The sequence below is a fragment of the Zonotrichia leucophrys genome, chromosome 20, assembly GCF_028769735.1.
Source record: "Zonotrichia leucophrys gambelii isolate GWCS_2022_RI chromosome 20, RI_Zleu_2.0, whole genome shotgun sequence".
NCBI lineage: Eukaryota > Metazoa > Chordata > Aves > Passeriformes > Passerellidae > Zonotrichia > Zonotrichia leucophrys.
The window spans coordinates 13,649,825-13,673,708 of NC_088189.1; the positions used below are offsets into that span (position 1 = coordinate 13,649,825).

The window sequence follows — 23,884 nt, forward strand, 5'->3', positions numbered from 1 at the left end:
TTTTCATTCCCTGGTTGCCTGTGTGGAGTTGAGTAGCTCCAAGGTGAGCTGATCTCTGCTCCTCTGCAGTTCTTCACACGTTGTGTTCTCCTGGTGTGTTCCTAAACAGTGCCTTAATTCACATAGCAATGTCTGCCTGTACTGTTCCTCCAAAAATAACTCCATGATGCATTTGGGAAGCTGGAATTAACTAATCCCCAATAAGCAGCATGTGGGCAGTATCATCATTCACACAGCACCAGACTCCTAAGGCTGAATGTCCTTGAAGGATTTCCAGGGAGATACTAAATGAGCATGTGAAATATTGCTCCTCTCGCCTGCAGCATCTAATGACCAAGATTCCTGCTGGGATTCCTACAAACACCATGACTCTGTGTGTCAAGAAATAGACTGTTCTGGTGTAGCAGAGCCAAGCTCCCAAGAAATGCTAAGGACGAGCATTATCTGTGGCTCAGGGATGAGTAAGTTTTTCTGCTGAGTCTGATTACCCACTTGGGATATTTGTGTTTCATTATAACTGACACTAAGCAGCGTGTTTGATTTGGAATAAATTTCAAGCAGGAACAAGTTCCAGCATCTGCATTTCCACTGCGAGCACAGTGAGGGACAAAACAGGTTAGAGCCTGCTAGGCCAAGGGTGGGGACCTCTCTAGGGACGGGAAGGGAAGGGGAGAACAGCAGATTAATCAGTTACAAGGAAAAGGAAGGAGCAGCTTGAAGAGTTGATTTTCTTCCTCTTGCAAAAGGGACGCTCTGAGCCCCGAGTACCAGGTGTGTGTGTCTGGGGAAGCCGGGTGAGGGAGCTGGGAAAGGCGGCTCCTCCCCGGAGTGGGAGGCTGCACCTGGTGATTAAGGAGTTGAGCTTATGCTGAATCCTGGAGGAACCTGTTGGGAGGAGCTCAGGAGCGCAGGAGGGGCAGAAAAGACGTGAAGACGGACACAGGACTAATCCAGCAGGAGAGACACCTCTCGGCATCAGCGGCTCCAGTCATGTTCAACTACCTGGCAGTCGAGGTGAGGCCCCAGCTCCCCCGCAGCTATGGGAGCCAGCAAGGGGTGTCTGGGCCACTGAAGAGCCGCCTGGAGCAGCTGAAGAAGCCGTGGTGGAGGGAGCCCACCCCGCTGGTGCTCCAGCACAGCGAGACAGCCAGGCTGGCCATCGACGCCTTCCTCGAGCAGGGCGAGCGCGGCTACCTGAGCGCCATCGCCGAGGAGAGGGAGCTGCCATTTCTGTCCGCCTTGGACATGGAATACATCAGCCATCAGAGGAACCAAAGCTTCCCAGACCCCAGTGCAATGAAAGACAAAGAAGCTGACCCCGGTGATGCGGACACTGGAGACAGGGTCTCCCTCAACTCTGAACTGACATCGGGCACCTACTTCCCCCTCATGTCAGACGTGCTCCCTCCGGAGCTGGAGCTGGGCTGGCCAGGGACGCCTCTCCTCACGCTGTCTGGCCAGACTCAGGCCACTGTGATTTTCCAAAGAAACAAAACGAACAGCATTAAGGATCTGGTCCGGTCTCTGATCAGCCGGGCGCGGACGGTACGTACAGAGCTGTGTCCCTGAGGGGAGCCCTGTGCCACAGCGCCCGGGGCTGCTCCCACACCTGTGACCACACGCTCCACGCTGTCGCTGCTCTCTCCATGTCTGGCGTGATGGGATGGCTTTTCCTGCAGCAGACCTGTAGCTGCTCCTGCTCCTTTCCTTCCTTGTCATTTCTTTCTGCCTGGGATTTCACATCATGCAGGCAGTGCCCTCGCAGGCTCTCTGTGTCCACAGCTGCAGGGATGCACAGCAGTCCCAGAGCCCAGTGGGGTGCAGGCAGGGCGTGCAGTGTCCCTGGCTCTGTGTGTCCCAGCCAGCTCAGTGTCCCTGGCTCTGCAGTGTCCCAGCCAGCTCAGTGTCCCTGGCTCTGTGTGTCCTTCCAGCTCTCCTCCCTCTACACAGCCAGGGCTCTTCTCCAGCCCTGGACATCATTTTAAGCTGGACAAGACAATACCACTGGTGAGCTGCTGTCACAGAGAAAAATCTCAGAATTTTTTGCTTGTGTTGGAAGGAACCTTAAGGACCATCTCATTCTGTGCCCTGCCATGGGCAGGGACACCTTCCACTATCCCAGGTTGCTCCAAGCCCTGTCCACCCTGGCCTTGGACATTACCAGGGATGGAGCAGCCACAGCTTCTCTGGGTAACCTAGGCCAGGACCTCACCACATATGACCTGAGTAAATTTGTGGGACTGAAAATCCCTGCCAGTGGTTTGAATTAAGCTAGAATCCTGTCTCCTAGGTTTGATGTCTGTGCCTCCCCAGGGATGAGTAAGATCAGCCCATTTTGCCCCATTGCACAGTTTCTGGTGTGTTATTACAACCCTCGGATGTAATAAAAACTGGATGATTACAGTGCCTGCCTACCAAGCACAATGCTGGCATGAATTTATTCACTCAATTATGCTGCTTGTTGTTTCTTTCGCTTTGCCACTGTACTCTGTGTGAAAGCAGCAGCTCAGACAACTACCTCAGACACATTTTCAGCTTTTTGTTCTCTTCATGGTTCTTTTCAGCTGTTTCATATCAATCTTCTTTTGTAGTATTTGTGTTGAGTTATTGAAGAAACATTTAGAGCAAAGTTCACTTTAACCAGTCCACTTCTGGCAGTTTCTCTTATCACTCCAGTAGTTTCCTATTTAACTTCAGTCACTCCTTATATTCATTGTTGCTTGTGTAAAAGCTGGAGATAAGGAATCACCTGGATCACTGCAGCTCAAGTGTGTTCTTCTATAACCCTCAGCTGAGCTGAGCAAATGAATTTATGTATTCCCAGCAGCTCAGATTGCTGCACAGCATTAAAACATCCTCAAAGAGCCACATATTAGTGAAGTTTGGGTGTGATATGAGGTGAATGCGGATCTTTTTTCTTTTGCCCAAAAGACCATTTTGTCACATGAACTGCTGCTCAGTTGTAAGCAGCCCTTGCTTAATGCCTGAGCTTCCACTGCATCTGATAGGCAATTACAGGAAGTTTTGGTCCAGGAAATAAGTGACAAAAAGCTTTGTTTGTCCTTGCAGGCAGCTGATTTATGGTAGCTTAAATGATCTGAAAAGTTCTGTGATACTGACCCCATCCTTGGCAGGAGTGGGGATTAAGGCACAGTCATGGTAGAATGCACAGAGTAAATTACTACCAAGAAGTGTCCTCCCCTCACTCAGCACGTGTCCCGGATCTTCAGTGATATAATGATCCTTTAAGCCGCAGGAAAAACATCTTGCTGCTTTCTCACTTCACAGGAACTTCTCAGTTTCTATGGGCAAGTTGCCTGGGCAGTGGCTGCTTTATTGTACTTTCAGTACATTCTGAGCTTGTTGCTTTCTTTGCTTGGGTTGACAAAGCCCTGACAATCTTCTGCCCTCCATGTCTGACTTGGAGGTTTCCCACAGTGTTTTCTACTGTTGTGCAAAATGTGAGAATGAGTTTTTAAGTATCTTACTGATTTATTACTGGTGTTCTACTGGCTTTTGGGTTAGCAGCTCTAGCCAGTGCTTCCCATGATTAACTCTATGATTGATGGCAACTCCAGCTCACTCACAATCTCAGTTATCCATATTAAAGCATGTACTGAGTCATTTTGCTCAACAAACCATCCAAAAGGATGTTACTTATGTGTCTAATTGACAAAAGAGCTACTACCAGAGGGAAAAACTTCCTTTGCTTGAAGTGCCACTATGGACCATTTGGAGAACCACCTGGTTTTTGGTTTGCAGCTTCTGTTTCTACATCTCCAGTATTTTTGCCACTAGACTTTTAGCTGTTGTCATAGATTCCTCTTTTAGAGAGTTTCTCCTCCCATGGGGGACCACAGTGCTGGTGTGATGTGAGAAAGATGTTGAGATCCCCAGCTGCTTTTCCCAGGTCCTGCAGCCAGGGAGGTGTGTGTCTTGAAATGCTGTTTGCTTCTTCCCGGTAGAGTCACACAGAACAACATCAGCTGACATCTCTTGCAACAGCATGTTTGTGCTGACAAATTAGCAAAAGGAGTGTTTGTTTCATGGGTATCTTTGGCTGGTGAGGTTGGTCTTTTGCCTTCACTGTGTTTAGCCAGTTCTCTTTGAAGACTGATGTTCAGATTTGAGCTTTTCTCTTTGCAGACATAAGAAGATGCAGCACAGCCACACCTTTGCCTTTATTTGATAATACTGTTAAAATTTTGCTCTTGCTGGATAAGCTCCAATCTAGTTTGAACTGTCCATGCTGCTTTTTTCACCCCTCTTGTGCACTTGGACTCTGTGCCTGGTGGGAGAAGGGTCCCTGATGGTCCCCAGGGAAGCAAGAGATCAAATGGCACCACGGCAGTAATGACCCAAACCACACTGCTATTGGCAAATACCAGTAAAACCAGCTGTGCTGGTTACAAACCAGACAGATGGCAAACCCCAGTGGGGATCTGGTAAGTGCTGTAATTCCTAAAGTGATGACTCCAGTAATTGCTGAATTGTGAGTTTCCAGAAGTGTGTTTGGAAATGTCATGGTTTAACCCTACAATGGCAAGGTGTGAATTTTTTTAAAGCCTGTGGGGCAGCTGTGTCTGTAACATCCTAACCTGCCAAGGCCAAGCCATGGGCTCAGAGGTTGGGGTGGGCATGGTGAGGAGCAGGGATGCCCCGAGCCAGCCTTGCAGCCCCCACCACTGACACAGAGGGGCTGGAGGCACTGACACAGGTTTAGGTTTGTATGGTCTGACTGTCTTGAATGCCCAAAGCTTTAAATGTGAGACATGAGGTGTTTGGAACCTGAATTGCAGATGGTACTTGGATACTGAACTCCCACTGCTTTAGTGGGTTTGAGGGGAAAAAACTTTGGGGGTCTTCTTCCCCCAAAATTTCTTGGCTTTGGGGTTGATCTGATGTTATTGTAAGAGCTGCCTGCTTTGCTTTCCAAAAGGGTGTGCTGATCTCAGAGCCCTTATGGATACCTTATGGATACAGTTATAAAGAGCAGCCCCGCATGGGCATCTCCCCCTGCAGGGAGGGCACAGCCCGCCCTCTGTGCCCAGTGCAGCACACACGGGGTCTGTCCTTCCCGCCAGCACCGGCTGTGCTGCACACTGGGAGCACTGGGAAGGAAGGTGTGAGCAGAGCTGCAGCCTGCTCCACCTCCAGACCAAGCCAATTGGAAAGGCTGAGTGTGACTATCAGGGCTGCACCCAGCTTGCACAGGCTGGCCCTGCTGCCTGGGGCTCTCGCTGCATCCAGCCTGGCATCGGCTGCCACGGTGACTCTGTGCTGTGTGCGCTGCCTGCTCAGCCCCATCCTCTCACGGGGAGCACTGAGGCCCTAGCAGCGCTGGTCTGGGGCAAGGATCAGCCTCAATTGTGGCAACCAGCCCTGCCAAAGCCTGCAATCACTGGTAGAGGAAAGCAAGTGGTGTGGATCTCCTGTGCACCCCGTGTACAGCCCTTGTCCCTCAGCATGTGGGATCTGAGGACAAAGGAGCCTGGGTCTTCCTTGACTCCATCACACTGACTTCCCAAGCAGACAGACTTCCCCAAGACAAACCTGCCTCAAACCTAAGCTTGAGATGAGCTCAAATACCATGAGGTGAAGTCTGGCGGAGAGGGACTTGCCTGAGGCTTTACACAAGGTCTGGGCTATCGTTTTTTCATGGTGCTTCATCATCAGAGGATGTGTGACCCATCAAAGAAATTTGGCTAAATTGTAGTTGGCCTTTGGCTGCAAGACAGCGTGGAGAGATGTGGCAAAGTCCTTTTATACTGTGGGTCTCAGTGGTACCTTGTGCTGATAGACCAGCAGCAACATTAATTTGGGAAATTGAAGATGCTTCTTGGTGCTTGCAGAGCTCCTTCAGGCTGACTCTGCTCTCTATGAGAGATGGGCACGTTTCAAGAGAGGAGAAGTTTGCCAAACCCTTGAAGGCTTCTGGGAAGACAACACTGACAAGGGCTACAGAAGAGGTGCCCTTTGGAGTCAGGTTCTAGAGCCTGTATCTGCCAGGGCCAGGGTGAGAGGGTGGAGATGTGGTTTTGGCTTGGACAGCAGGAATGATATTTAGCTCTTGACAGCTGCCTTGTGTCCCACATGGATGTCTGGGATCACACCATCCTCTGGGAAGGTTCTTCCCCAAACCCTGCTGTGGTGAGCTGGGCCTGGGGTCTCCTGCAAGATGCTGAGGACCAATGACAGTGTGTTGGGCATCATCACAGGGATGGGTTTTGAGGACAAAACAGAGCCATGGTATCTTTGTCCATCTGCAAAAGGGCTCAATCCCCAAGGGAGCAGGAATCAGCCTTCTGACATTGCTGTCCTCCCCACTGTGGCTCCGTGCAAAGGTCTCTCCATGGCTGGGACAGGCTGAGAGCAGCCAGCCCCCAAGCAGAAGACTGGGCTGGAGAGCACAGGGAAGCTCAGGGGCCCTGTTCTGCCTGTGACTGCTCTGAGGCCATGAGTGTGAGCCTGGAAAGAGGCAGCTTATTAATGAAAACAGAGCAGAGGAGCTACTGGGCAGGGAGCAATCTGGGCCAGTGTGGCAGTCTGGAGCACAAATCCAAGGACAGTTAAACTTGGAGCTCCTCTCCTCTTTTCTGAAGCTATTCCCGGTCAGCCCCATGCCATGATTGCAATTTCCCCTGTTCCTATTTACAGCTTGAACCTCTGCACATGTAAAATCTGACCTCACTGCCATCTGCTGCATTTAGCTCTTGGTTTGAAGGTGAGAAGCAGGTGAGCAGCAGTGGCAGAGGAAGGCTCACCCTGCAGGGGTGAGATCCATGGGGTGATTTGGACTATGGAGAGCTGCATTTGTGGCCATGCACGTAACACAGGCAGCAGAGGTGCTGGAGCACAGGCTCCCTCCTCGTGGGGGCACGATGGCAGCAGGGCTGACTGGGTTTTCTGTGCCAGGTGTGGTGCAGGGCATGAGCACTGAGAAACAGAATAGGTTACTGGAGCTTCGCTCGCAAATTTAGTGAGCTTTGAGTCATCTTTGTTTGGGCATTCTCTGCCAGGTGCAGAAACACAAATCAGGGTTATACACCCAACTTACCAGCACCAGTTACCTTATTCACTATGATATGGTAAGACTTGGACCAAAGTATTTGGGCAGTAGTTTCACTGGTTTTTTTCAGGTTTTGAAAAGAAGTTTGGCTGATGGTAAATCCTCCCCTACCCTTTTCCATCATGCAGTGTGTTCCCATCTGCCATGAGTTCTCAGTGTTAACTGCTGATGCTTCAAGGTCTGAGTCACCAGGTGCTCTGCACCCTCAGGTGCAATGACAAATTATCCTGCTCAGCAAGTGCTCTGCTGTTAGTTCCTTCCTTCTCCAAGGCATCCCCCTGACCCTGACAGTGACAGCCAACAGATGGATCCCAACAGTCACTTCCTCATCCAAATAAGGGTCCCCTCAGCGTTGTCTGTTGGCAACTTCATTCCCTGAGGAACAGAACAACAGGGTCTGCAATCCCATCTGAATCTATTTATGGCTGATTTCCCTTCATGCATTGTTCTTGTTGCAGGTCATTCTATACTTTGGATTGTCTAGTCGTGGGTCAACTCACTTGTAGTAACTGCTTGTCATGATTTACCTTCTGTTTTCTGCATTTTCATTCCAGTTTTCGTAGAATTCATGTAGCCATGACATTCCACTGCCTCCCACTCTATCTCCACAGTGGGATGGATTGCCATGGTGTTTTTCAACCTCATTCTTTAAAGAACTGGCAGTTCCCTTTAAAATTCTTTTCCTATTTTAAACCCCTTTCTTGAAGACCTTATCTTCACTTTATTGCGATACATATATTTTTATCTTTTAATAATCTTAGCGTTATTCCTTCTTCCTCCTGTCAGGTTTCATACCCATCTCTTGCATCTCTGGCTGCATGAGCAGGAGTTCTGCCAGCAGGGAAAGGGGAGGGATCCTTTCCACACACATTATTCTCAGATTTTGTCTAGGCACCCCTAGGATCTAATCTTGACACGAGGATTTGCACATACTTCATCACAATACCTTCTCCCTCACCTGGTAGTGTGTCTGTCTTGAAAAAAATTGTACTTTTTTGTATTAATCTTAATTAGTCATGTAGAGTCACTCTTGCTGATTGAACAATGATTTTGCTCAGTCTCAGCTCTTGCTTATATGCTTTATTCTTGGCATATTTTCTTAAGGCAACACATACCTGTTGGACCACTGAAATTCAGAGTTTGTGCATGCATTACCCTTTCAGCTATTCCTTTCTGTGAATAGCAGATGAGACAGGAGGTACCCAGGTGGGAGTTGTCTTCACAGTTATTAAAATTTGATTTTAGCTGCCACAGCAGGGTAAGGGCTGTGGCAGCTAACCACTAATTAAACTAAATTCTGGACCTTAAACGCAAAGGTCCAGAATCATCTCCATTCAGGTGCCCACGGCATCTCAGTAACTCAGGAGGTTTGAATAGTTTATAGCACATAGTTTAAAGCACAATTCACTTGGGCATGAGATTTCAACAATCTCTTGTGTTTCTTTCCCCCCACACCTCTTCTCTCCTGGCCAGGTGATAGCAATTGTGATGGATCTGTTCACAGACATGGAAATTCTGTGTGACCTGCTGGAGGCCTCAAGCAGACGGCACATCCCCGTTTACCTGATCCTGGATGAAGAGTACTTGAAGCATTTTGTGGAAATGTGCAATAAAATGGCTCTAACTCAGGACAGCTTCCCAGTAAGTTTTCAGTCACACACTGGATATGATAAACAGGTCTTGGAATTTATAAAAATGATGTACCCTGTGTTCTGTTCCCCCTGCCTGGTCCCTAGGCTCATCCCTTCTCCCTAGAATCTATCCCTTCCCTCCCTGTCCCAGGCTAGGGAACCAAGGCTGTTTGCTCTAGGAAATTGAGATCTGACTGGAAGCACAGAGGAAGGCATGCAGGAGACTCCTAGTCCCATATATTGATGTTTTATGGTCCTCATTTCAGTTTTCCATGCAGGGAGTGTGAAGTTGGGGCCAATGAGAAGCAGTGAGTTGCTGAACACTTTGCTGGGCTGGTGCAGAGATGCAGGGGGAGGCCTCGAAATTTAGTTTATGTGAATCTGTATCATCTGGACATGGGGGGAAAGAACACAGCCCCTGCTCTAGGACATAGAATTGCAAGACTAAAATTGCTCATATTCAGATCCCTAAATCCTCAGGGATTTCAATTCTGCCCAGAGCTCCTGCAGGGCAATAGCTGGGAGGGCAAGGGAAGCAGTGAGTCCCCTCAGATGTCCTGCTGTAAAACCCATCATTTCCTCCTGCTGAACCCACAGGTTAAAAATCTCACGTTAAGATTTGCTTTTAGGCTTTGCAATTCAGTTGTGAGCCCATGATTTGGATTTATGAAAATCCTGATTCCTGCTGAGTGGGTGCTCATCACCCAGCATGTGGTGCCCAGAGCAGATAAACAGTAAAAATGAATGTGACAGTGCCATAAGCTCTCTTGGGAACTTGCAGACTCAGAGATGCACCCCTGTATCCTGCAGATCCCCATTTCTGGCCACCCCCTCTCAATGGAAGTTGATTTTTTGTGGTCATTTGTTATTCCTGTAAGGTCAGCAGTGCTGGCTGTGCTCCTTCCCTAGGTGTGCAGGATTCCCTGGAGCACTGACTCCACTCCAGCCTCCAGTTTCATGGGTTTTCCCTTCATTTTTGTGGGGAACACTTGGAAATTTTCCAGTTAGCTCAAAGGTATTCCTAGCTAAAAATAAGCTAGGAACAATGCAAAAACAATGTTTTACAGGATATTCTAAATAGATGCAGTTAAGGTGTCCTAATTTTCCCTGATTTTTAACCTGTCTACACAAAGGTTAATTTACAGAGGCTTCTTTAGAGAAGCACTCAATGCTCTGGTCCAGTTGACAAGGTTGGACTTGATGACCTTGGATGTATTTTCCAATTTAAATGATTCTGTGATTCTTCCACTGTGCTGGTGAAGCTCTGTCCTGTCTTGTTTCTTACAAGCCAGACCCATTTCATCCTGACCCTTGAGATGGCAGCTCTTGGGGAAGTTTCCTCCATGCTGGAGCATGTTTGCTTTCATAAAGAGCTTCCACACTGAAGTGACCTGGTGCATTCAGATGAATTCCATCTCTCAAAAAATCTCATTTTATTCCTTCTTGTCCAAGAGGTGGCCATTGTTAAAATTATAATTAGAATGAGTTTATATCTGTGGAGATGTCTGTGTCTCTTTGTTATGCCTGATGCCATGTCGTGTGCTTGAAGGGTAATTAACACCTGCTCCCCATTCCATGAGTCACTAGCAGCTCTCCATCTGAAGTGTCTCTCACCTGATGCACCTGTGCAGTCCATTACCTGCAGGCTGAATACACATCTGAGTGGAATGAGGGTACATATTTTATTCCTGCCTCCAAGTTGTGACAGGATGTGGCAGTAAATCTCCATTTGGAATAATTGGTGACAATTTGGGTTTGAATGGGGAATTTGGGGTAATTGCTCCTCCAGCATCTTAGTTCTGAAAACAACATGTGAGTCTGCTGGTGGCAAATTCCAGTGCTGAGCATCGGAAAATCCTGTGTGGAGCACTGGCAGCAGAGACAGCAGAAGCCTTAACTTGGAGTTTTCAAACATCTGCTGAACCTGGAGCTACTGTTTGGATGGAGCAAGAGTAGAACCAGGGTGTCTTTCCTGCAAGACATCAGGATTCTCATCTTGTGGGGATTATTCAGGGTCTGGATTGACAAGAGGAGGAAGATTATGATGGAAATGAACCAGATATCAAAAACTCACCCAGCCTTGGAAAGGATAAAGGGGGTGAAGAAATACTGTGGTGGCAAATTTATGGGATTTACCTGAAGTTGTTTTAATTTCCCCAGGAAGGAGGTGGGGGGGGAGGAAGCTCCTCCCAATGAAAACCAGTATTACTGAAACTTTGCCACTGGAAGAAAAAAATCCCTGTGCTGAGTGGCCACAGGATAAGGTGAAGACCTCACCAGGTATCCAGTGTTATCTTGGTCTGAATCAGCAACTTGTGGTGTCATTTCAGAGGATCACAGGTTCATGCAAGTTGGCAGGGACCTTAGGATGTCATCAGCCCAGCCTCCCACTCAAAACAGTAGGAGGTCACTTTACCTGGTCTCATCTGGCAGATCTCCAAGTGAGGAGACTGCACAGTCTCTCTGGGTAGCTTGTTCCAAAGACTGTCATTATGGGGAAAAGATTTCTCCCTTTTCATGTGTGGCAGATGAGGATATGTTCTGGGACATAAAAAGCCAACAAGTGAAAGCCACAATGTCAAAATTCTGAAGCTTCAGCTCTGTACTTGCTAGAGGTTTCCATGAACTCAAGAGAAGAGTGGAAAAGCACATGGAGAAGAGATAATGGTGGGCTTCCCACTGAGACAAAGCACAAGAAGCTCAGGAAATCCCCTGAGCAGAAAACAGGGGCAATATTAGGGGCAGCATCATAAATGGTTGCCTGCTCCCTGCTGTCCCCAGCTGCCATTGCCCACTGCAAGAGAGAGCCGGGATGGGCTCTGGGCAGGAGCAGATTTGCTGCTGCTGCTGCTGCTGCTTCTGCCTTTCTCACCCGCAGACCCTCACTGCAGTGTGGGATCTGAGCCTTTCCCACCTGGCGGTGCTCCCGGAGGGAAGCTCAGCTCCTGCCCGCGGGGACTCTGACAGCAGAGGAAGCTGCAGGGTCCCTGCTCCCTCCTCACCCCAGGGTCCCTGCCCTGAGCCCCGTGGGAGGAAGGCGAAGGGGGCACCGGGGTGCCCAGGGACAGCTCCGGGAGGCTGCAAGGGGCATGGGATGTGCCCTGCGGGGAACACCTGCAGGCAAATCCCTGCTGGTGCTTGTCCCTTGCCTGGCCTGGCCAGAAACCTGCTGGGAAGTGGAGGGGCAGTGCCACATTCCCTGAGCACCCGGCTTCCAGGAGCAAATTGGCCCCACCAGCTGCTCTAGGGCTTTGGCTGTAGCTGGGCTGATGCTCGGCAGGAATGGGCTGCCCACAGAGGGGTCTGCCCGGTCAAGTGCAGGTGGTGACAGCTTGTGACAGCTCCTGCTGTACCAGAGGTGTGACAGGTGCCAGGGGAGCTGGCCTGGAGGGCAGCAAGGGATGACCTGGCAGCCCCAACGAGGTGTAGCCTTGGGGATGTTTATTTACATGCCAGATGTTTTGTTTGGCACTGTATCACACAGAGCAGGTCACTAACAACTTCCAGTGACTGTTCTGCTCTTCTGCCTTCCTCACCTGAGGTGCAAATAACTTCTATTACGGGCAAACACCTTGCATTATGAAAGAGGCTCCCAATGGATACCAAGAGCCATATAACCCAGTTTATTTTGGGCAGTTGGTTTTACAGGTCAATGTTGTATCAGAGAAGTATTTGCAGTGGAGCATCAGATGTGCTTCAATTGAGTATAGCAGCTGAAAATGTTAATATAATTTTAAAATGTATTGGTAAAAGGAATTCCTTAAAATGTAGATATTCCTCTAAGTCTTTTTTCATTGAGTGATGTTTTAGTTTTAAGCCTGTAATTGTATAAAATCAGAGCAGCACACTCTATTGATTAGAAACTAGCTAGTTGTTATGCATCAAAATTTACTTAATGCAGAGCCACCAGCTAGTGGGGTGCTGAATATCATTAATAATCTGGAAGAAATTGGATAGTTTTACATACATCAGAAATGATCTGTAGGCTCATAGGATTGTCCATAGTTTTTTTCAAACCAGAATTTGCACTCAAGTGCAACTTGTTAATTTTTGCTGGTTTTTTCTCCTATAGAAGCAGGCAGTGTGACAAAATATTTGGTATGTAGGAGCCAAGAAATACTTAATGCCTTGCTGAGTTCTACCTCTCAGAGCAGAGCATGAGCTTGAGGGAGTCCAGCAGTGATGCACAAGGGAACATCTCAGTTTAGCTCAGTACATGGCCCTTTACCAACTCTCCCTGCTTTGGTTTCAGAACATGCGCATAAGGTGCCTGAGCGGAGACACGTACTACAGCAAAGCAGGCAAGAAATTTGCAGGCCAGGTTCTGGAGAAGTTTGTCCTGGTTGATTGTGACCAAGTTCTTGCTGGTACATACAGGTAAGAAAATACAGCAACTACTGTGGCAGAGACTGGTGACACTGAGGAAATATCCTTACCAAAATACCGAATAATGTAACTTCTGGTGCTGCATGATGGTTCAAGAGCTGCCCTGCATTCACCTCAGTCAGGGCTTTCACAGTTTTCCAAACCTCCATCTTATTCACCCTCCCCGCCCTTTTCTTACCTGAAGTGAAGACCTCAAACTTTTCAGAAGTCTCTCCTCATATGTGGCTGCTGCATCCCTCAGCCTTTTTAATTCTGTTTTTCTGCACCCTCTGTGACCTCACTACCTCCTGTTCGAGGTGCAGAGACAAGAACTGCATGTGGCCCCCCTGTTAGGCTGCACCGAGGTCTTCCAGAGGGGTCAAAGATGCCCAGACCCTGGATTGTGATTGTGGCCCTTGCTGGCAGGGGCCAACACTCACTGCATGTTTTAGTTGCCATGGCACTCTGAGCTGATGATGTCAGACAACTTCCTGAGCTGTTCCAGGTTCAGCATCACACAGATAATTTTCCCCAATGGATACACCACATTTTTCTTTACTGAAGTTCATCTGCCACATATTTGTTCACTTGCTGATTTCTGTGAGGTTCTTCCGGATTTGCTCACCTTCAGTGAGGTATCCAACCACCTGAAGGACCTGAGGATCACCTGCAAGCCCGGGAATTTCACTGTACCCCTCCATGCCTGAGGGCATCCATGTGCTCATTGGCTCCCTCACCAAACTCCAGCAGGTTGGTGAGCTGGGCTCGCCTTTGCCCTGTTGTCCTTTTCCAAGAGGCTGTGATTCTCCATGCTAGCAGGAATCTTGTTCTTCTCAGCATGCTCTGCATGCCCCAGGGTAGAGGGCAGCTCCAGGGGTGTGTGGGCCTCAGGACTGCACTCAGAGCCCTCTCTGTAGGTGGGATCAGAGGGGAACCTCTCAGCCCTTGGCTTTCCTGATGGTGCTGATACACAGGAGTGAAGCACATCTCAGTGCCACCAGCACCAGTGATGGATGCAGGAAGTTCATTGAGGTTCTCAGCTGTGGCTTTGCCATCACTCTTGTGACATCCAGGCCTCAAATGAGCCCATGATTCCTTGACTGCCAGTACAGCATTTGTGAACAACCTACAGCCCCAGTCATCCTGGGGCTTTTTGGTCTGTTCCCTTTCAGCTCTTTTTCAGAGATGTACAGATTGCTACATTTTTACATAGTTACCTTTCTTGAAATTGAACCTCCACATGCTGCATTTATTTAGCTTGCTCTCCACTAAAGAGTTAAAACGGTGCTGTGATCATTCTTACAAACGGGTTCTTCCACTTCTGCCTCTGGAACCAAGTCTTATGCCCCATTCCAGACCACATCCTGAATCACATATTTTCTTGTGGGTCAAACAATTTAGACTAGTTAATTCTGGCATGTAATCATTTATTGCTTCCAAAAAGTTTTTCTCCATGGTTCATCCCAGTGAAGCATTAACCTGTATGTGTATGAATGGATGAAATCTCCCCCTGTTGCTGCCCATCCTAATTTTGCAGCTTCTGTGATCTCAGTTAACATTGTTCTCCACAGTTCTGATCAGAGGGTCAGGACTACTGTTCTTGTCCTATATTTTTATTACTAGACTCTATTTAGTTACTTTTCCACCTGCAGATCCTCCCCACAGTATTTTCACACTGTTGAACATTATATGATCCTTCACAAACAGTGCAGCTCCTCAGGACAAGCCTGCTCTGTGAATTTGTTGTCCTGTCAACACTTTTATTCTTCTTCCACCAGATCTCCTTGAACGCTGCTCTCCCTCTCCCTTTCTCTCAGTTTCCATCTCTCTGTGAGCACATGCTGGACCCTCAGGCTACCAGTGTCCTCATCAGTGCTGTAGCTTCAAGCTGCACCTTCTCCTCTGGTGTTGACTTCATCATCTCCAAGAGTGGAGGTCTCACCTCATCAAACTCAGGCAAAATGAATGAAAAATGGGAGTATATAGTTGAAACTGGTTGTGTCAAATCTCTAAACAACATGGAGAGCATTGTCTGGTGGCATTTTTACCATCCTAAGACACTGAAAAACAATGGAGTGAATCACAGGTGGAAAAGCCCTTAAGGAGCCTTGAGTGCAATTGTTCCCTCAGCACTGCTGAGCCCACAACTAACCCATGTCACATATACTCATCTTTTAAATCCCTCTATCCATCTCCATTGGCTCCAGGGGCAGGGATTACATAACTCATCAGGATCACTCATTTTTGGATGACTAAAGCTGAGCATGTGTCAGCTGGATTGAACTGCACAGCTGGAGGAACATCTGATTTCCCTGTGGCCCAGAGTCAGGGTATTGCTTAAAACGCAGGTGCAGCTCTCTGGGTCAGTTCCTCCCTGTGCTGTGAAGGGCAGAGACTGGGGACTCTCATGTGCTCCCTTTCTACAGAGCTCTGCAGAGCTGAAACTTCTGGAATTCTGGAAGATAGCATTTCAGCTGAATAGGGTTTTACATCTGATTCTGTGCTGTGCCAGTAAGCACAGGATGTTCTGGACTAACAGAGACAGTCTCTTCTTGAGGAGTTTGTTCACTTGTCAGAAACACTTTCACAGCAGAAAATCAGGGTGTCTGCTTCTGGTATAGTGCAACCTGTATAGGAGATAATTAGATTACTGTCCCTGCAGATGGGAAAGCCAGATGCAAAGGATGAGAATAGTTACTGAGTAAAGCCAAAGATCCAGAGTGGAACCAGGGGTGTCAGGATGATACAGGGACAAGGCTAAGAGTGTTCTTACCCAGCAGCAGGTTTTGCAGTTCAGCAATGCTGTGTGCAAGGATCAGAGCTTTCGGAAATTTGGGGTTTTATGTTGTATGTGCTTCTCTATGTTCAGTTTGCTGTAGGACACTCTTTCCCACTGTGTCTGGCCTCCATGATACCCTCTGGCAATGGGTTATGCACTTTAATTTATGTTTTGTGTGAAGAACTGGTCTGTGGTGTTTACAGCAGACCTGCTGCCAGAAAATTATATTTGATGTCCCCAAATTCCCACAACCTGGGCACAGAAAATCAGTGTTTCCAATTTACTTTTTTGGCTGCATCCATGATTTTGTCCTCCTCTATTATAATCCCTCATGTGAATCATCTCTTCTCCAGGTGAAGTATCCTTGGCTTTTCAGTCATTTCTTGTATCCAGAGTTTGAATTTATTGACATTTAATTGTCCATAATTTTGTCACATATTCCTCCCCTTACCATAAAATCCTCTTGCAGCTTCTGTTTATACAGTTTTCTTCTGATTCACAATAATTTTGTCATGAGGTCTGACATGGACAGTTTCTACTGTTTTTTAGTACTTTTCTCAACATGTTGAACAGCATTGATCCCAGTACAAAACTTGTGGGTTTTCAGTGGGTAAATGGAACCCACTGCTAGTGTTTGTATTTTTAATCAGCTGCTACTTGTTGGGAAGACCTTCCCTTGTATGTATTTCTTGATCACTTATTTTTTCCAACAACAAAAATTCTCTTTGCTGAGTGACCATGTCAAAATCTCTTTGAAAGTTCAAGTTTGATACATCAAGCACATCTGTGTGCTTGCTGTCTCCCTCAAAGATCTGCAAGAGGCTTTTGAGGCATGGCTTCCTTCCACAAAAACATGCTGAGTCTTCAGCATTATGATTATAGTTATTTATGCATCTAATCATTTTACTCTCTATTTGCTTCTACCAGTTTGTTCAGTATGGAAATAGGGCTGGCTGGTTTGTAGTTTTCCAGGAGCTCTTTAAAAGGTTCACACTTAAAACTTTCCATTCCTCTGCTACTATGTTCAATATTAAATGATAGGTTATTCTCTGGTTTATAATTGGAAAATCGCTGACTTCTGTTTATGAAGGCTTTCTGCTTTAATATTTTCATTTAATGCACCTTTTAACTATGGTGAGATTTTTAGATTATTTAAAATGTCTTTATTTTGATAGGTACGTTTTCTCTGAGACTCTAACATAGCATCTTTTAACAATCTTCTTGCTACCTCAAGCATTTAACCTTTTTGATTACTCTTTTAAATTTCTTTTTAATAGCATTCCTCACTTTCTCTTTGAAGTTAAGCATTACTGTTGTGGATTATTTTGGTCCTGAAAGAATATTTGATATGGCTAGGTCATGGTTATTTTTTGCTGAGTGAACTTCCCAAAGGAACTCTCTGAACTGGTAATGTTGTTTCTCCTTTTGTTGGCTTTCTGGTTAGTTTTACCAACAAGTAGTCATTTATAGTGTCTAAAATGCAGTTTTAGCAACTCTCCTTGTTGTGGTCCCTGTTCAACCTGGCAGGATCTTCCTTTATCCCTCTGTTTTCCTCTGTTTTCTGCCTTCTTAGTCTCTCAGCACCCCCTCAACGTGGCTTATTTACCATCAGCACTCTGCTCAGAAAGTTCCCAGTACAGCCACCGTGCACTTTTCTAAACAAAGCTTTATTTGTGCAGATGTTCTCCATTGATTCTAATTCCTTACCCAAGTGTCACTGATTTCCATCCTGTCCTTTTATCAGAATACAGTTTTCTTGCATTTGTTTTTAAAGTGAAGTTGGTGATCCCTAACTGTGTGACCTTCTACACATCCCAGCTTTGGTCTGTAGCAATCCACAGCTCCCTGCTGTCCATTGGGTCACTCCAGCCTGGCAGCTCTGCAACGAGATGAGCAATGAAGAAAAGGACCCAACTATGCAGAAACAGCGTCAGTCCCTCTGCTCTCACAGGTTTATTCATTGATACAATAAGAGCCACATAGAGCTGTGTCAGGGGGTTTAGGCTGGACATAAAGGAAAGGCTCTTCCCCAGAGGTGCTGGCACTGCCCAGGCTCCCCAGGGAATGGGCACTGAGGCTGCCAGAGCTCCAGGAGCTGCCAGGGGTGCCCAGGGTGGGGCTGTTGGGGTGTCTGTGCAGGGCAGGGGTTGGATTGCATGATCCCAGTGGGTCCCTTCCCACTCAGGATATTCTGTGATTCCATGATTCTTTAATTTATTCTGATAAATATATCAGGATAAATTTAAAAATGTTGTCTCTTGGTACAGATCAAGCACATTTTTGCAGCACTCTCTAAATATGGAAGCCAAGCTCACAGCTCTTATCTTAAACAAATGCAGGCACATCAGTTTAGACTCTTCAACTCCTATGTTTTCACTTACTAACATTATATTTCTTCTAAATAAAAGAAAAAAACTAGACTGAGGTATCTAGGCAAAGCAATAATCTAAAATCCTAAATGTAATTAAGTATATAGCTATTTAGGTTTATTCTGGGTAACAGAAGAAATAGGGTGTTTATTTGAGCACTTAAGATATTTACTGTTTCAGCAGGTGAGAAGAACCCAAAGGCCAATAGGAGCTAGAGCTAAACAGGATCTTGAACAGGAAATATAGACTAGAACCAGACTGGTATTGTCAGCCTGAAAGAGAGTTATGTGGCTGAGTTGCCTTAGAGGAGATTAAATTTCCCTGCTGAAAATGACAGATGGCCACGGTATGGTTGTGTCGTGCCATGGGCACAGAGAGGAAGGAGCCCAGTGTTTGCTGTAGGGAGAAACTCAAGATCTGGGGTTGAAGCTGACACAGCAGCTGAAACTGAAAAATGAGAGGCGAAAGTTTACAAGAGTGCAAAAGCTTCCACGCATGGCTTCAGGAGAAATAAAACTGAAGTACAGAAGTGTTTGGCAATGGACAGATAAAGTTACATGGGTTTGAAGCTAAAGGAAGCCTGGCATTTCTTTCAAAGAAAGGTGCTTATACTCACAGGTATCCATGGCCCAAGCAAGAGGAAAGAGCTTTGAAGAGGGATTTTCAGATCTAGCTTTATGAGGACTCACCTCAAGAAAGAAACTCTAATTAAGCAGAAAGGGAGTGTGTAAGGAGTGGGAAGCACAGTGCATCAGCAAGGGAACCCCAGGTGACACACGCAGCAATGCAGTGACATTGCCAGGAGATGAGTGATGTGCAGCCTTGCTGGGCACACTGAAGCAGGGAAGAGCAAGTCCTCGGGTGTGTAATTAAAAAGTGAATCCAGGAGAAAAAGACAAGGTCTGCTGCTGGAAGGATGAATAAGAAATAAGAGATAACAGACATGAGTGCCCAAATTAGTGAGTACACTGGTTTGGATCAAAACAAAGATGAGAATCAAGGAATGGAAATTATTTTAAGTGTGTTGGGAGCAAGCTAAAAGAGGTTGCTGCAATAAAGGCAGGTTGTTGGTACCTTATCAAAGAAAATGTCACTTGAAATCAAAGGTCTAGTAATGATTGTTATGTGGTACATGCATTTAGCCATGAGCAAAAACAAAACACAAGTTTGTGTTAGCATATGGAAAGCAAAGAATGGCTTTGACAGCCCAAGTGACAGAAGAGCAATAAAAATGAGTTTGAGAAACTATTGAAAGAAGCAAAAAATCTTCTGCTGCAGATTGGTATCCTGTCTGTTGGAAAGAGCTAAAGCAGAGAGGCTGTGTGGGATGTGGAGTCACCTGTTCAAACAGCTGAGGACAGGCAAAGGCCACCGTGAGCCCAGAGCAGCGACGGCTGTACAGTGGGGCACTCAGGGAACGAACCCGGGTGCCGAAAATGCTGCTGAGACGGAGACTTGTGGAACAAGAGCCCCGGGCAGGGGCTTGTGGAACAGAGCCCCGGGCAGGGGGTGATGCTGCACCTCCATCTCCCGGCCAAGGGCTGAGCTGCACCGCTCCCGCAGAGCCCGAAAGCAGGCACGGGGGGGATCCGACCCCACAGCCATCCTCTCTGAGGCCTTGTGTCCCAGGGTGATCTAGAACGGCTGTGAGCAGCAGTTTGTTATAGGGAAAAAAATATGTCAGGGAAATCCTGCCGCTCTTGGAAGCTCCTGTGATCTTTTAGCACCCAGGGTGGCCTGCAGCAGGAGGAGCTGCAAAGCCCATGTGGGGGTTGGTTTGTGCAAGGCACAGCACTTCTTCCTGTCTGTATTCGATTTTTAACTTGTGAACTTCATCCAGTGCCTCATTTTTATACCAGAAATCATTCCCTGGCTATGCCAGTCAGGGAAGAAAATGTTCTTTATCAGTTTGTAGAGATGGGAATAGCCACGGCTGCAAGACCTCATTTCACATCCTGGAAACCTGTGCTGTGGCAAGGAGGGCTTTGCCACCAGGGGACTTGGATGATTCCTTCCAGGTCCTGTCATGACACAGAGTGACCAGGACCTCATTGGGTCGGCATGGGAAAGTGGGACACAGGAATGCCCAAACCGGGGCCAGAGGCATCAGTGGAGCCAGGAAATGCCCTGGGACAGACGCCTTTGACAGTGTCGAACCATGAAAACTGCCCTGTCTGGACTCCTGGAATTCCTCAAAGGACTCTCAGGGCTTTCTGAGAGATAACATTCCTTTGCCAAAGCTGCCTTTCAGCTTGTTATCTCATATTTCCTATGTGGCCATTAATTGTATTCTTGAGAAGAGTCTCTACTAATTTGTGTATCTACACAACTTATGTCTATCTAATTTGTGAGACTTAATTGTCTATAACATAAAAACCATTATATCACATTACCACCCTGGCACTCCCCTGATAGCCACAGCACTTTCAAGTGGGAGATAGCACAGTCTGGTTAGGAGCTATTTCATCCTGGCATTCCCTGGGTGCTCTTATGTTGATGATCCCCACTCCTGCCCAGGTGCTGATATCTGCTCTGTTGATGTTTTCTAATCTCTTCTACAGAGAGCTCAACAGGAGACTGATCCTCCCTTGTGTTCTGTGCCAAGGGGGCTCAGGGCAGCCCAAGCTCCTGTACAATAAAGAGGTGCAGAGGAATTATCTGAACACTCCTGTTGCCTCAAAAAAAAACCTGAATATTTCTTCTTTCCCCTTTTGCAATATGTGACCCAACCTTTTTCAAAGATGATCTCTCTGGAGCTCCTCCTCTGTCATTTAGCAATCCCAGGGAGTTTCTGGTTTGATTTTTTCACTCTAATATCTCAGTGAAGGGATGCATTTGCTTTGAGCCTCCAGGATGGTATTTCTGAGTACTCTTCATGCCACCCACAAAGATCTTTTCTCTCTTTTACTACTTTTGCATTCTTACCTAATTTACCTGGTTTGATATGAAGCAGCAGAGTATTTTTCCCATGTTATGTTTCTCTTTGGTGTGTGATTGCTGAGTGTCAACATACCAAACACCAGTCTGACTCAAAAAAACTGCAGAGTGCTCAGGGACTGGCCAGGAGCTGTGTTTCCTACTAGAAATTCCCAAATAGCTTTCTTGCGAGCTAAACATTGATGAGGTCCCAAAACACAGTGCCAGTATCTTGTCCTGAAATGGCATTTACTTGAGAATGTATTGTCTCATGACAATTGCTCTCCTGGAGCTCCTGTAATTTTACCCTGCTCTTTAGAATCAGTGTCCTGCTTTAGTAGCCCTTAGCTGGTCCTGCCACCTCTGAAAATTCTGGTTTATTTGACACATTCAGTGTACTGGTCTGGTTTGACTATAGCAAGAATAAAAAATCAGCTGATGACTGGGATGACCAGGAGCCTAGGGATCCCACTCTGGAGAGGAACTTCCCTGCTTAATCAGAAAAAGTAAGATGAAGAGAATGTGGTTACAATCTGTACCTATATTGGGGAAGAGCTAATTAGGTTACAGTTTGGGCACAAACAAGAGGTAGGGTTAAACAGATAAGGAAAATCTGCAGAGTTATAATTAATGGAAATTTTTACCCAGCTAGGGCAAAAATTTGGTTTTAGGACAGAATGTGATGAACTCCCACAAAAAATCCCAAAACGCTTAACTGTGAGGGCAGGGATTGGATTTGTTGAGCCAAGAATTAATTTCTAATCCCACAGCAATACTTGTAGCAAACATTATCATCCTTCCTGTCCTGAGGTATTCCTGTAGTCTCTGGAGACCTCCACTCCTCAAGGCAGTTCCTCATTTCCTGCCTGCCCAGGCAGCTCCTACAAGCCCATCAAGGATATCAGGACATGAGAACACAGCTCCTGCCAAGGCGAGGGAAGAGCAGGGGACCCCGGGCAGAAATCAAACAACCACTTTGGGGTTGTTCTTTTGTACTTATTGATAAGCACATTCATGTCCATCAGCAATCTCACAAATCGGGTAGGAATCCATCACTGGCATGTGAAAATCCATGCTGGGCATTCTGGCACTCTGTGAAGTGAAGTTAACATGTGTTTTGTTTCTTTTCCTGCAGTTTCACCTGGCTTTGCAGCCAAGTCCACACTGGCCTGGTGACCCATTTCCGCGGGCAAATTGTTGCAGAGTTTGAGAAGGAATTCCGGTTCTTGTACGCAGAGTCCAGAGCAGTGACCAGCTTCTGTGTGCCAGATCCCGGGACGTGTCTCTCTTCTTGGAATACCTCAAAAGTTGACAACTGTCTTCTAAAACCCACTCAGGGAAATGATACTGAGACCCTGAGCCCCTCCAGCAGCCTTTCCAATGTGAGCATCAGAAGCATAAAAGTGTCTCCCTTCATGAAAAACTCCAGCTGCAGTGCACACCAGGAAAAGCAAGATTCCAGCTCTGATTCTGGCAATAAGAAGGGGAAGGAGGACACATTCCTGAAGCCCACTTGCCCTAAACAGCAAGAAGAACCACCAGACTCGGCAAACAGTCCTCCAAGTAAACCCATCCCAGTCTTGTATTCCAAATCAAACCTCCTAATAGCAAGGACATTCCTGCAGCCGGAGCCTTACTCCAATAAACCTGGTGACCAGGGGGACACTAAGGCCAGCAGCAGCCACTGCTCCCCGCCGAGAGCAGGGCAGCCACTGCAGTCCCTGTCAGAGGGCACCAGCAGCAACGGGAGCAGCCTGAAGCAGAGAGCACCTGTGGCCACCTCTGGGGAGCTGCCAGCTGAAAATGAGAACATGGTTTACGGGGTAGAAAAGAGACAGAGCCCTGGACATGGCCATTTTGACCTTTTCTCCCCATACAACCACCTCAAACGGGATAAAAAGTCCGTAGTGCCTTGCTATGACAAGTTCCCAGAGGATGTGCTGCTGGAAAAGAACAGCGCGTACGGGGCGGAGAAGAGAATGACTCTGGGGCACAGCAAGCTGGACCTGATCACCAAGTACAACAAACTAAAATCCAAACACATACACAGTCGGTTCGAACTCTGACCCAGGCCTCCAGCTGGCCTCTGCTCTGATTTTCCAGGGGCTGCTTTTCCCCGCCAATCATCATGCCTGGGGCTTGGAATCAAAACATTAGTCTTGTTCCTGTTAAAAGGTGTCCAATCTATGTAGATGACTGATTCAGATGAGATTAGCAACTGCAGCTCAAATTTTCAATTACATGATTGTGGCAGGAGGGAGAAAAGCACATAAATATAATCCACATTATTTTTACCCATTTGGGAAAGAACCATTTCCCCTCAAACTTACACAAAGCCATTGCTTCACCTGGAAACTGGCCACTGAGGTCTTCAGGGTGAGCCCTGGTTCTCTCAATGCTGAGCAATTCCTCTCCCTGTATCCATATGGTGAAAATGAAATGGCCAAAGGCAGGGGGATGTGAAAAATAAAGGAGTTGTTCTGCTGGAAAAAGCTGTGTTGGGTCCTGGTGGAGGGGGTGAGGCCGTGCTGAGCCGTGCCAGGTCAGGAGGGGACAGGGACGGGTCTGGGCACATGTTTGGCATCTGCACACGGCTGACATTGGCACGGCAGTGGTGTCAGCACACGGATGGGGTCACACCTGAACACTGGTGACAGCTGACACAGGTGGCCCCTACACACGAGCGAGGCACTCGGGTGGCAGCCGGGTAGCGGGTGGCCTGTCAGCTCACAGGTGACACATCTGCTGTCCTACA

The 23,884-nt window shown here is 47.2% G+C and overlaps 1 protein-coding gene across 1 annotated transcript; it reads left to right on the plus strand.

Moving 5' to 3' along the window:
- Positions 1-809: 809 nt before the first annotated feature.
- Positions 810-23,725, plus strand: FAM83C (family with sequence similarity 83 member C). The gene is made up of 4 exons (XM_064729949.1): positions 810-1,545; positions 8,543-8,710; positions 12,953-13,077; positions 22,265-23,725. Exons 1-4 carry the CDS (start codon positions 991-993, stop codon positions 23,193-23,195), a joined length of 1,779 nt encoding a protein of 592 aa, XP_064586019.1. The 5' UTR covers positions 810-990; the 3' UTR covers positions 23,196-23,725.
- The last annotated feature ends 159 nt before the right edge of the window (positions 23,726-23,884 follow it).

Coding starts and splice junctions, on each gene's coding strand:
- FAM83C (XM_064729949.1), top strand. CDS start 991: ATGTTCAACTACCTGGCAGTCGAGGTGAGGCCCCAGCTCCCCCGCAGC. Junction 1,546..8,542: donor TGATCAGCCGGGCGCGGACG/GTACGTACAGAG, acceptor TCTCCTGGCCAG/GTGATAGCAATTGTGATGGA. Junction 13,078..22,264: donor GTTCTTGCTGGTACATACAG/GTAAGAAAATAC, acceptor CTTTTCCTGCAG/TTTCACCTGGCTTTGCAGCC.